This window comes from Chenopodium album, chromosome 20, assembly GCF_948465745.1.
Source record: "Chenopodium album chromosome 20, dcCheAlbu1.1, whole genome shotgun sequence".
NCBI classification, from domain to species: Eukaryota; Viridiplantae; Streptophyta; class Magnoliopsida; order Caryophyllales; family Amaranthaceae; genus Chenopodium; species Chenopodium album.
The window spans coordinates 10,928,561-10,941,433 of NC_137853.1; the positions used below are offsets into that span (position 1 = coordinate 10,928,561).

Consider the following 12,873-nt stretch of genomic DNA (forward strand, 5'->3'; position numbering starts at 1 on the left):
TAATGGGTAGTTGTTTCCAAATACCCCTATTAAGCGTGTAGTTCCTGACAATTTTTCCTAATTTATATTCTATCTAGTTGTCAGTATGATACAACGATCAAATTAAAAAGTAATCAATATGCTCGATAAATTATAACTTTTGTATATGTACTTCGCACCTATTATTCATAAAGTTAAAAATTATATATGGTAATTTAGGGTCTTAATATAAAGAGTAATAAGCTACTCATTTTCTATTTTTTTTTTCTTATTATTTAATTGGTATTAGGTATGACCGTACGATATTTAGAAAAAAATTATTTAAAGTCATATACTACGTATCTGATAACACGATATTATACATGATTTTATATGTGATATTTGGTCATATTTTATTGTGTTTTCTTCATTTTCCTAATCTTTTTGAGCTATTATTCTTCCTATTTCGATATTGCTCTTCTCGGTTTGTTTGCTTTTGTTTTTATAGGAATAGGGCTCGATTTGCGTGGAATTTATTTTAATTGCGAGAAATTTCTTTATATGGAGCGTTTCTAGCACCAATGGAGCATCAATGGAGCATTGTGGCAGCGTGCTCCACAACTTAGTTGTGGCGTGCAATCTCTTGGCCACAACCTGGTTGTGGGCGTTGATATTGGAGCAAGGGAGAGGCAAGGACAGCCCGTTCCACAGCCTGGTTGTGGCGGTTTTCTTCGTGCCACAACCCACTTGCGGCAGCTCGTTTTGGTGGCGTTTGAGAGTCCTATTTAGATAAAAATACCTAGTTTTATGCTAGGATATAAATAGGTTTTAGATAATCTTTTATTTTATCACTTTTATTCATTTTTGAGATATTATTTTTAGACTTCTTTTTGGGTTTTACGTTCTTCCATATTATTTTCTAGGGTTTTGCTTTCAAGATTCAAGATTTCATAATTAATTCCAAGTATTGATTTCTTCTCTCAATTCTCTTATTTTATTATTGTTAATTATGTTTTCTTTATTGATTATCATTATTGTTTTCATTAATATGTGTGAGTAGTTTCCTTATTCCAAGATCTAGCGGAACCCGAATATGATTAATGCATGATTTAATTCTTTAAATTCTTTAATGATAATTGCAATTGATATGCTTAATTGATTGTGCTCATGCCAATATTAGATTAGGGATAATTAGTATTGTTATTAATCCATTATTTTAATCACAACGGGAGTTGGGTTTTGACGGGTTTGAATAAATCAATTAAGGGTTTGAAGTTCATCACGGGAGTAGTTGAACGGAGGATTAGGAAGTTAGAGTAATGTGCTCAAGGTCTTTAATTTGCATGATTCCACGGAAGTAGGCTTGATTGTGATTAGAGAAGCCATTGATAACTCGGGAGAGACCATTGGTATTATATAGGGATTACTTTTCCTCATTAATCAATTGAATTATATGTTAGGGGTAGACCGACTATTGCATTAATTGTATTCGTGGTGATGCTTGATCTTGGATGTTTTTAGCATTGATTTATCATATTATTTAGTTTAATCGTTTTAATTAGTTCTTTAGTTATTGATTCTCATTTATTTGAATTGTTTACTTACTTAGTAATTGCTTGAGTCTATATAATTAGTTGGACCATAGTCTCTTGGGATCCGACCCTTGCTTGCCTATCTACATAGTAGTGGTCTTGTTAGGTTATTTTTGTTAGGTACGCGACACGCCTATCAAATTTTGGCGCCGTTGCCGGGGACTAACGGTTTTATACTAGTTACTTGTGATTCGTTTTTACTAAGCTTTATTTGTTGCTTCGGCTATTGTCTCTTGTATTTTTGATTTCTTTGCTTCTAGTTCTTTGTTGCATGCAAACTCGACGTTCAGGGTCAGACGATCTTACACCACTTGATTCTGAAATCGAAGCAACTACAAGGAGACGATGAGGTAGAAGAAGAAAGAAGAATCAAAACAAAAGAGACATGGGCGATCCAGGAAATAAATCTCTTTTAGAGTATGGAATTCCTGATACAACAACTGGACTTCTTTTTAGTATTGTCAGACCACCGGTCACTGCTTAGAGTTTCGAATTGAAGCCTCAGTTTATACAGTTCATTTCCAATGATTCTTTTGCGGGTTCACCGAATGATTGTCCTGTAACTCATATAGACAGTTTCTTGGAGAAATGTGATACTATGAAGCTCAACGGTGTTACTGATGATGCTATTAGACTTCGCCTTTTTCCTTTCTCACTACGGGATAGGGCGAAGGAATGGTTACGAGATGAAGGTACTGGTTCTTTTGATACATGGGATAAGCTTGCCAAGGCCTTTCTAGTTAAATTTTTGGGGCAAGAGAAAACTGCGAGACTAAGGAACGAGCTTGCTACCTTTCATCAATCTGATGATGAGTCTCTATATGAAGCTTGGAGAAGATTTAAGCGACTACAGAGACAGTGTCCTCACCATGGTATTCCTGAGTGGATGCTAATCCAGACATTCTACAATGGTTTGACCCATGAATTTCGCATATATATTGATGCTGCGTCTGGTGGTTCTATCATGACAAAGAATCCTACTGAGGCGAAAGAGTTGATTGAGAAGATGGCGGCAAATGACAACTACCATCCAGGAGGACGACGCAATGCTAAAAAGGGAGGTATGCATGATGTTGATGCTCTAACCCTTTTAACTAGTTCTGTGCAGGCGTTGACAATTAAGGTCGACAAGCTTCAAGCAGGATCTTCTTCTGGCTCATCTGAAACTTGTCAAATGTGTAATGTACAAGGTCACATTGCACCTGAGTGTGCACAAAACACTAATGAGATGTCGATTGAGGAAGCCAATGCATTTTACACTTCGAATCCCAAAAGGCCATATGACCCACATTCAAACACATATAATGAAGGTTGGAAACATCATCCAAACTTTTCTTACAAGAATACCCAAGCTCAACAAAATCCACCACCACCTCGAAATAACAACTATAATGCACCACCACCTGGTTTCCAAGAAAGACCACCTCTAGTCCAACAACCTATACAACCTTTGCAACCACCCCCACAAAAATCCAACTATGAGCTTATGATGGAGGAGTTTATCTCTACCACCAAAAGTTCCATCCAACAGTTGCAAGCTCAAGGTAAGCTCATGGAAAATCAAGTAAGTTAACTTGCTCACCAAGTTGGCCAAATTATGAAGACTCCAAACACCTTTCCAGGTCAAACAGAGCAACCACAAAAAGGGCACATGCATGCCATAACTTTGAGGAGTGGAAAGTAGTTGGAAGATCCTCCCGTAAGGGAGCCATCACAGAAGGTTGTCGAAGAGGTAGTCACAAATGAGAAGGTGAATGATAGTAGTGCGGTTGAGAAGGAACCAAGGACATCGACTCCACCACCACTTGATCCATATGTGCCACAAGTTCCTGTCCCACAAAGATTGGCTCAAGCTAAGTTAGAGAAGAAGTATGGAAAATTTCTTGATATTTTGAAGAAGCTTCACATCAACATTCCATTTTTAGATGTAATATCCGAGATGCCATCTTATGCAAAATTTTTGAAGGATATGCTCTCTAACAAGAAGAAGCTAGAGGAGAATGCTACTGTTGCGTTGAATGCAGAGTGTAGTGCTATTTTGCAAAATACACTTCCTAAGAAATTAGGTGATCCGGGTAGCTACTCAATTCCAGTGAAGCTCGGGGATATAGAGATCAATAAGGCATTATGTGATCTTGGTGCAAGTGTGAGTCTCATGCCGCTTTCTATTTGCAAGAAACTTCAAATGGGTGAATTAAAGCCTATGCGCATGTCTCTACAACTTGCGGATAGGTCGGTGAAGTTTCCTTTGGGTATACTTGAAGATGTTCCTCTTCGCGTGGGAAAATTCTTTATCCCATGCGATTTCGTTGTGATGGAGATGGAGGAGGATGCACATGTCCCCATTATACTTGGTAGACCATTCTTAGCCACTGCAGGTGCAATCATTGATATGAAGAATGGAAAAATCACTTTTGAGGTGGGAGACGAGAAAATTGAGTATTCACTCTTGAATGCTATGGGAACTCCTTCCATGGGAGAGACTATTTGCCAAGTGGATGTTCTTGATGATTTAGAACGTGAGCAACTTCCCTTTATTAAAACGGATGATGCACTTGAAACGGTGTTGGTGGGGAGTGTCAATGATGAAGATTGGGAAACAAGGGAGTACACGAGGCTACTTGAGGAAGCAAAAGCTAAACCAATCACAGCTTCAGTGAAGGAAATCCTAAGTGTATCGAGTGTTGGGGAGAGTACTACGCCTCCCGAGGTAGAGTTGAAACCCGTTCCCTCTACTCTTAAATATACATACCTTGGTTCTCATAATACATATCCTGTTATTGTTAATGCTGAGCTTAATGACACAAAATTAGAGCAATTGCTCACTGTTTTGAGAAAATATAAAAGTGTTATTGGTACACCATTGATGATATTAAGGGTATTAACCCATCTTTTTGTGAGCATACGATAATTCTTGAGGACGATCATGCCTCCTCTGTAGAACCTCAAAGACGACTTAATCCAAATATGATGGAGGTAGTTAAAAAAGAGGTTCTTAAATTGCTTGCTGCAGGAATAATTTACCCTATCTCAGATAGTAAGTGGGTTAGCCCTGTACAAGTAGTCCCTAAGAAAGGAGGTATGACCGTTGTTAAGAATGACAAGGGTGAGCCAATTGCCACCAGAACTGTTACAGGGTGGCGAATGTGTATTGATTACAGGAGATTGAATAAGGCCACCCGGAAGGACCATTTCCCCCTTCCCTTTATTGATCAGATGCTTGAACGTTTGGCTAAGCATTCCTTTTTCTGCTACTTGGACGGATATTCTGGCTTCTTTCAAATTCCCATTCGTCCATGTGATCAGGAAAAGACTACTTTCACATGTCCCTATGGCACCTTCGCCTATCGAAGAATGCCATTTGGATTATGTAATGCTCCAGCCACGTTCCAACGTTGTATGACGACAATTTTCTCAGGTCTTATTGAAAATTCAATGGAAGTTTTTATGGATGACTTCTCTGTCTATGGAACATCTTTTGATGTATGTCTTGAAAATTTGGAAAAGGTGCTCCATAGATGTAAAGAAGTCAATTTAATTCTAAACTGGGAAAAATGCCATTTTATGGTACAACAAGGAGTCGTTCTAGGCCATGTGGTGTCAAATAAGGGTATTGAGGTTGATAAAGCAAAGATAGAGGTCATTGAGCGATTACCCCCTCCTAACTCTGTAAAAGGAATTCGAAGCTTTCTTGGTCATGCAGGATTTTATAGGCGATTTATTAAAGATTTTTCAAAAATCGCTAGACCTCTAACTGAGCTTTTGGCCAAAGATGCCTCATTTGTATTTACTGATGCTTGTCTTGAGGCTTTTAACAGGTTGAAGGAAGCTTTGATCTCCACTCCCGTTATGCGACCCCCGGATTGGACCTTACCATTTGAGATTATGTGTGATGCTAGTGACTATGCGATAGGGGCCGTCTTGGGGCAACGGAATGATAGAAAACTTCACGCTATTTATTACTCTAGTTAAACTCTTGATTCTGCTCAAATGAATTATGCCACAACTGAAAAAGAGATGCTAGCAGTAATTTATGCAATAGAGAAGTTTAACTCATACCTTGTTGGTTCAAAGGTGATAATCCACACAGATCACGCTGCATTGAAATATTTGATGACTAAGAGTCACGCCAAGCCGCGGTTGATTCGATGGGTCCTTCTGTTGCAAGATTATGACATCGAGATAAGGGACACGAAAGGGACTGAGAATGTCGTTGTAGACCATCTTTCTCGCCTCCTTCTTGATAAAGGGGATGGAGATGACCTCCCCATTGATGATTCTTTCCCTGATGAACATTTATTAGCACTTTCTCAAATTGAATCACCTTGGTATGCTGATTTAGCTAATTTTTTGTCCACAGGTACATTGCCTCATGGCTACTCATCTCAACAAAAGAAGAAATTCTTTTATGAGGCAAAGAGACATTTTTGGGAGGATCCATTCTTATACAAATTATGTGCAGATGCAATGATTAGAAGATGTGTCCCAGAAGGTGAGGTAAACCATATTATTTCTCATTGCCATGACTTACCATGTGGTGGACATGCAGGTCCTACAAAAACGGCCGTGAAGATTTTACAATGTGGTTTCTATTGGCCAACTTTGTTCAAGGACGTCTATGCATATGTTAAGGCATGTGACCGTTGTCAACGGACCGACACTATTTCAAGGAAGCACGAGATGCCACTCAATAACATACTCGAGGTCGAGTTGTTTGACGTGTGGGGGATAGATTTCATGGGACCATTCCCTTCTTCCTATGGTAATCGATATATTCTAGTAGCCGTTGACTATGTCTCAAAGTGGGTTGAAGCAATTGCTACTCCAACCAATGATGCTCGGGTGGTAAGTAAGTTCTTTAAGAAAGTTATCTTTCCTCGTTTTGGTTTACCACGTGTGTTAATTAGTGACAGGGTAACACATTTCTTGGAGAATCGGTTTGAAGCAATGTTGAAAAAGTATGGAGTGCAACACAGGGTTGGAATTGGCTATCATCCACAAACTAGCGGTCAAGTTGAGGTGTCCAACCGAGAAATAAAATCTATATTAGAGAAAACAGTCGCTAGGACAAGGAAGGATTGGTCGGTTAAGGATTGGTCTTGTGAGAAGAGAATTTAAGGAAGGAGATCAAGTCCTTTTATTCAACTCTAGATTGAAACTATATTCCGGTAAGCTTCGCTCTAGGTGGTCGGGTCCATTCAAGGTTTGTAAAGTCTACCCCTATGGTACTATTGAACTATGGAATAAAAATGGGGGTACTTTTAAGGTGAATGGCCAAAGAGTGAAGCACTATCGAGTAGGTGATCCAATTGACAAAAGAGTGGACATCACACTCTCGACACCATCACAAGACAAATGAGCAAAAAGGAGGTTGAGCTTAAGACCTTATAAATAAGCGCTTTTGGGAGGCAACCCAAATTTTCCTACTCTTAAGTTTTTTTTTTTTTTTTTTACTATTATTTTTTTTTTTTTTTTATTATTCTTTTCATTTTATTATGGAGTAGTTTTTTTTTTTTTTTTTTAGTACTTAGTTTCGTTTTTTTTACTGTTTTTATTTGTTTATTTTATTTATTTTATTTATTTTTTTTCTTTTTTCCTTAGTGCGTTAGTCTTTATGCAGTAGTAGTCTAGTTAGTGCTTTTATATTTTGGAGTATTGTTTTAGTTTTTGTTTTTACCTTATTTTGTCTTTAGTAGGTTAGGTAGTTTTATTATTTAGCTCCTTTAATTCACTCAGTACCTAACCTCTCTTGTTTTCTTATGCAATTAAGTGGAATGCAGGTGGACCAAACTACTCAAAGCAAGTATTCACAGGAAGCTCCACAACCATCACACGATCTGCAATATCCCACCACAGGAGGAAGAAGCACGCATAGTGGAGGCTAAAGTGTGACATTCCAGACTACTCTGCAGTCGGGTCGCGGTATACCCACCTTTGCCGCAGTCATGCCACGGTTTATCTCACTCCCGTTTATTAAGAAGCAAGTCAAGCAACAATAACAGTTTACTCCGCAACCGAACTGCGGGTAACACCAAAATACCGCAATTAGGCTGCGGAGTGCACTGTTATTCACATCAGTTTTGATTTCCAAAAAAAAAAAAAAAGATAAAAGATAAAAAAAAAAGAGATAAATAAAAAGAAAAGGGAGAAGAAGCATAAACGCAAGGCAAGAAGGAAACTTACAGGGAAAGCAAACCCTTTCAACCTCCGCCATGTTCTTGATCGAAAAGCAAACCCCTTCGATCTCCGCTCTGTTCTTGATTGGAAATCACACTACTGGGTTCGAAATTTTCTGAAATTCCGGCTGTTATCGTGCCGATTCTTGATTCCACTCGCCATTCCTCAGTTATCTCACATTTATGCGAACTACTGGTGGTTTTCTTGCTTGATTTTGTGGCAGATTGAAGGTAAAAATCACGGCAGGTATATAGACCTCAATCCTCTGTTTTGACCGAATGTTTCTCGACTTTTATCCCTTGTCACTGCTGGTAATTTAGGCGAAAAAACTCTTGGGTATTTTTGACTAAATTTGTTGTAATCATAGGATTGATTATATTGAGTTCGGTTGCTTTAAATTCCCGACTTTCTTGATTGCAATTTCGGCTTGTATATCCGTGCTTAAGGTTGTGGATTATAATTTGTTTCTTTCCGTGAGACTAAGATTTCCTAATGGCACGTACTTCAAGTGTTCGACAAAAGAACGGCACTAATAACTCCACTCTTAAGGCAAGGTCACCTTCTATAAAGAAAGGTTCATCATCCAAGAAGAAATCCTCCATTACTAAGGATAAGGTGTCATCGACCAAGACTAAGGAGAAAGTGGTGGTTGAATACTATGACATTAAATTTCGTGATGAAGAGCATAAGGCGAAATATGAGAGATTGTTTGAGAGAGGAGTAACTGCAACTCGTTTCTGTGATGTTGATGCCTTAAAAACTCTAAATATTGAAGATGATGTTCATTGGCTTTTCTCTAATGTTGGGTGGGGTAATTTTCTCATGCATAAATATCCAACATATAAAAGAGTCACCTTAGAGTTTTTAAGCTCCTTGAAGGCAGTTACTTACTCAGAACCAAGTTGCGGTGAAGGGTCTATTAGTTTTCAATTGTACAATGAAGAGCATACTTGGACTTTGGCAAGGTTTAATGAGGTGCTTGGGTTACCCCCTGGTGGCCCGAGACGAACTCCCCTACGTTGGTCTGCAAATCCTGTTTGGCAGCTATTAACCGGTGAGAGTACATACGATTCAAAGATGAGCCCAGCGAATCATATTCGCCATCCAGCGCTTAGATATGTCCAAAGGTTATTAGCTAACACTGTATTCGGTCGTCAAGAAGGGAGCAAGGCTCGAAAGGATGAATTATTCATGATATATCAAATGCTTCATGCTCAACCCATTGACACAGGTGCATTCCTCATCAAGCAGATGAAAGAGTTGGCAAACACCACTACCAAAATGGGAGCAATTGTTCTTGGTGGTCTCATAACTCCTATTGCTCTTCATTTGGGACGCAAGGAGCATCTTATGAAGGAAGAATCCATTGAGGGAACCGATTGCATAGACATCCCTGCATGTTCGTTAATGGGTTGGATTCGCAAGAAAGATGGCACCACTCTTTGGTGTATTCAAAATGATGAAGACGAATTACCCCCTAGAGAGACATTATCTTTACGTGATAAGGCTAACTGGTCATTTGATGGTGTTCATCCTCGAACTCGGACTCAAATTCTTTCTGAGCCAGTGCCTGCACCATATGTCTCTAGTTCATCCTCTACATTGACAGAGAAGGTTCTCACAGATATCCTTACTTCAATTGATAAGATCAATAATGAGCAAAGAGAGATTAAAGAGCAATTGGTGTCAATATCCACTTTTCTTGGTACCTTGAGCAGTTGGATTCAATCAGGAGGATCTCAAAATCTTCCTCATTTCCCTCCTCAATGAAGCTTTGTGAGTATTTTTTTTACCCCCTATTTTATTTATGTCATATTATTGCATTGTGGACGTTGCAATATTCAAGTGTGGGAGGAGGTTTAGTATAGATTTATTGCTTTGCTTTCTTAGGTTTAGTATAGATTTATTGCTTTCTATTGCTTTCTAGTATAGTTTTACCGCTTTGAAAAATAAAAAAAAAAATAAAAAAAAATTAGAAAAATTAAAAAAAAAAATACAAAAATACGTTCCAATGAATGATAAATCATGCTTCCCTGTGCCCCATACTTAAATGTTTTGATTCTTGGTATATGATGATGAGTATTGTGGATAAGTTAGCCATGATTTGATATTTGATTGCTTGGATGCCTTAACATGCGTCAATTTTGCCCAACTGCTTGTGAATATAGTGCTTGACTAGTTGATTTGGTGAGGAATGTGTGTTAGTTCCTGGTATGTCAATGAATTTGAGTATTGGTTTGCAACTATGAGTAGTGTTTCATGACTCATTATTATGCACGTGTGGAGGACGAAGGCATTTGTTCTTTAGGTAGCCTTTAGATGATATTAGATACATTTGTTCCCTTCTTGCTACCCATGTTGTTGCCTTGACTTTTTGTTGTTTATAGCTACATTACAAGCCGATTTTGCCCCATTGGTTACTAGTCCCAAGCTTAGCTTGGGGGAGCTATTAGTGAGTGAGGTGAGGGAGTTTGTAGTGTGCTTATTATTTGCACAATTTGGGTGGTTATGAGAAGTTGTTTATTCTTGATTGTGGTTTATTTTTGATGATTATGGAAGTTAAATATTTTGAGAAAAAATAAAGTATGATGATATGAAAAAAAAATGAAGTTCAAGAAAAAAAAGTGAAAAAATGACAAAAAGAGTGAACTTCAAAAGAAAAGAAAAAAAAAAGAAAAAAAATTGTCATATGTTCAAATGTTCTAAGTGAAGGTTGGTCAAAAGAAAGTAAGAAAAAATTTGAGTTTCAATGAAAAATTTCAAATTTGAGAGTTAAAGTTTGTTATTCGCTCAAGTGTTACATTATTATATTTTTATGAGTGAAATTTGTAAGTGTTGGGATTGTTTGATATGCTTGGAGTTATATTTGGTGGATTTTTGGTGGAGTTGAATATGTTGGAGATGATTGGTCATTATTTATTTTTGACTTTGATTTTGTTAGGATTTGGCTCCCTTTTAGCATAGCTTTTCTCTCACATTTTCCCAAATATTTCCTACCCATTACCCTAACCTTACATTACAAGCTTTAAAGACCTTCCGACCTTTGTGCATAGAGTTGTGTGAATGTGAAAGTAGTTACTTATCAATGCAAGAAATGACTTGACATATTCCGAGTCGACTATTAGGTTGAGTGTATGTCTTTTTAAACACACGAGTGCGTGAGTTGGGAGGGCATCGTTCACATGATGGGGTTGGGATGGAGAGCGATCGAGTACATCTTTTACTCGCCACATAAATGAGAGTCAAGTGTGTGAGCACTAGTCTTGAATTCTATATGCTCTTGTGGTTTGCTCTATTTGACAATTGTTAGGGAGGATGAGTGATTGGATGGATGAGATTGGTTGATTTTGAAGCATATTTGTTAGATTTACCTTGAATTGGTTGTTCTTGATTTTGATTATTTTTGGGGTGAAGTATTGATTTATTTATTCATTGCTTTACTCGAGGACGAGCAAAGGTTTAGCTTGAGGGAATTTGATAACACGATATTATACATGATTTTATATGTGATATTTGGTCATATTTTATTGTGTTTTCTTCATTTTCCTAATCTTTTTGAGCTATTATTCTTCCTATTTCGATATTGCTCTTCTCGGTTTGTTTGCTTTTGTTTTTATAGGAATAGGGCTCGATTTGCGTGGAATTTATTTTAATTGCGAGAAATTTCTTTATATGGAGCGTTTCTAGCACCAATGGAGCATCAATGGAGCATTGTGGCAGCGTGCTCCACAACTTAGTTGTGGCGTGCAATCTCTTGGCCACAACCTGGTTGTGGGCGTTGATATTGGAGCAAGGGAGAGGCAAGGACAGCCCGTTCCACAGCCTGGTTGTGGCGGTTTTCTTCGTGCCACAACCCACTTGCGGCAGCTCGTTTTGGTGGCGTTTGAGAGTCCTATTTAGATAAAAATACCTAGTTTTATGCTAGGATATAAATAGGTTTTAGATAATCTTTTATTTTATCACTTTTATTCATTTTTGAGATATTATTTTTAGACTTCTTTTTGGGTTTTACGTTCTTCCATATTATTTTCTAGGGTTTTGCTTTCAAGATTCAAGATTTCATAATTAATTCCAAGTATTGATTTCTTCTCTCAATTCTCTTATTTTATTATTGTTAATTATGTTTTCTTTATTGATTATCATTATTGTTTTCATTAATATGTGTGAGTAGTTTCCTTATTCCAAGATCTAGCGGAACCCGAATATGATTAATGCATGATTTAATTCTTTAAATTCTTTAATGATAATTGCAATTGATATGCTTAATTGATTGTGCTCATGCCAATATTAGATTAGGGATAATTAGTATTGTTATTAATCCATTATTTTAATCACAACGGGAGTTGGGTTTTGACGGGTTTGAATAAATCAATTAAGGGTTTGAAGTTCATCACGGGAGTAGTTGAACGGAGGATTAGGAAGTTAGAGTAATGTGCTCAAGGTCTTTAATTTGCATGATTCCACGGAAGTAGGCTTGATTGTGATTAGAGAAGCCATTGATAACTCGGGAGAGACCATTGGTATTATATAGGGATTACTTTTCCTTATTAATCAATTGAATTATATGTTAGGGGTAGACCGACTATTGCATTAATTGTATTCGTGGTGATGCTTGATCTTGGATGTTTTTAGCATTGATTTATCATATTATTTAGTTTAATCGTTTTAATTAGTTCTTTAGTTATTGATTCTCATTTATTTGAATTGTTTACTTGCTTAGTAATTGCTTGAGTCTATATAATTAGTTGAACCATAGTCTCTTGGGATCCGACCCTTGCTTGCCTGTCTACATAGTAGTGGTCTTGTTAGGTTATTTTTGTTAGGTATGCGACACGCCTATCAGTATCTATACTTATATATTAAAAGCGTTCCTAAAACATAATATTTTCCACGTGTCACCTTTTTAAGTTCGACATGTTAGCAATATGTGCCACATGTCACTATAAATATGACATGTCACATTCACAACATGTATAAATGTTTATAGCAAGACTTGAACTCAAGACCAACATGTCTTAAGTTACAAGTCTTACCATCTTAGCCCTTAATTAATTATGCTTTTTTAATTATCCAACAAAATTATAGTTAACTTAGATAAGTTAATTGGTATTTATTATACTATTTGTTTCCATTATGTAATGATTGA

The 12,873-nt window shown here is 37.3% G+C and overlaps 1 protein-coding gene and 1 non-coding gene across 2 annotated transcripts; one reads left to right on the top strand and one right to left on the bottom strand.

Annotated features, from left to right (window-relative positions):
• Nucleotides 1-2,319: 2,319 nt before the first annotated feature.
• On the bottom strand, nt 2,320-2,426 carry LOC145599870 (small nucleolar RNA R71). Its single transcript, XR_014104125.1, has one exon. It is a non-coding gene; the product is annotated as a small nucleolar RNA R71 (small nucleolar RNA).
• A 5,331-nt stretch (nt 2,427-7,757) lies between these two features.
• On the top strand, nt 7,758-11,675 carry LOC145598912 (uncharacterized). The gene is made up of 2 exons (XM_081655314.1): nt 7,758-9,503; nt 11,347-11,675. The coding sequence occupies exon 1, from the start codon at nt 8,220-8,222 to the stop codon at nt 9,495-9,497; it is 1,278 nt and encodes a 425-aa protein (XP_081511440.1). The 5' UTR covers nt 7,758-8,219; the 3' UTR covers nt 9,498-9,503; nt 11,347-11,675.
• The last annotated feature ends 1,198 nt before the right edge of the window (nt 11,676-12,873 follow it).

Excerpts from the sequence above, each read along its gene's own strand:
- LOC145598912 (XM_081655314.1), top strand. The coding sequence starts at position 8,220 with ATGGCACGTACTTCAAGTGTTCGACAAAAGAACGGCACTAATAACTCC.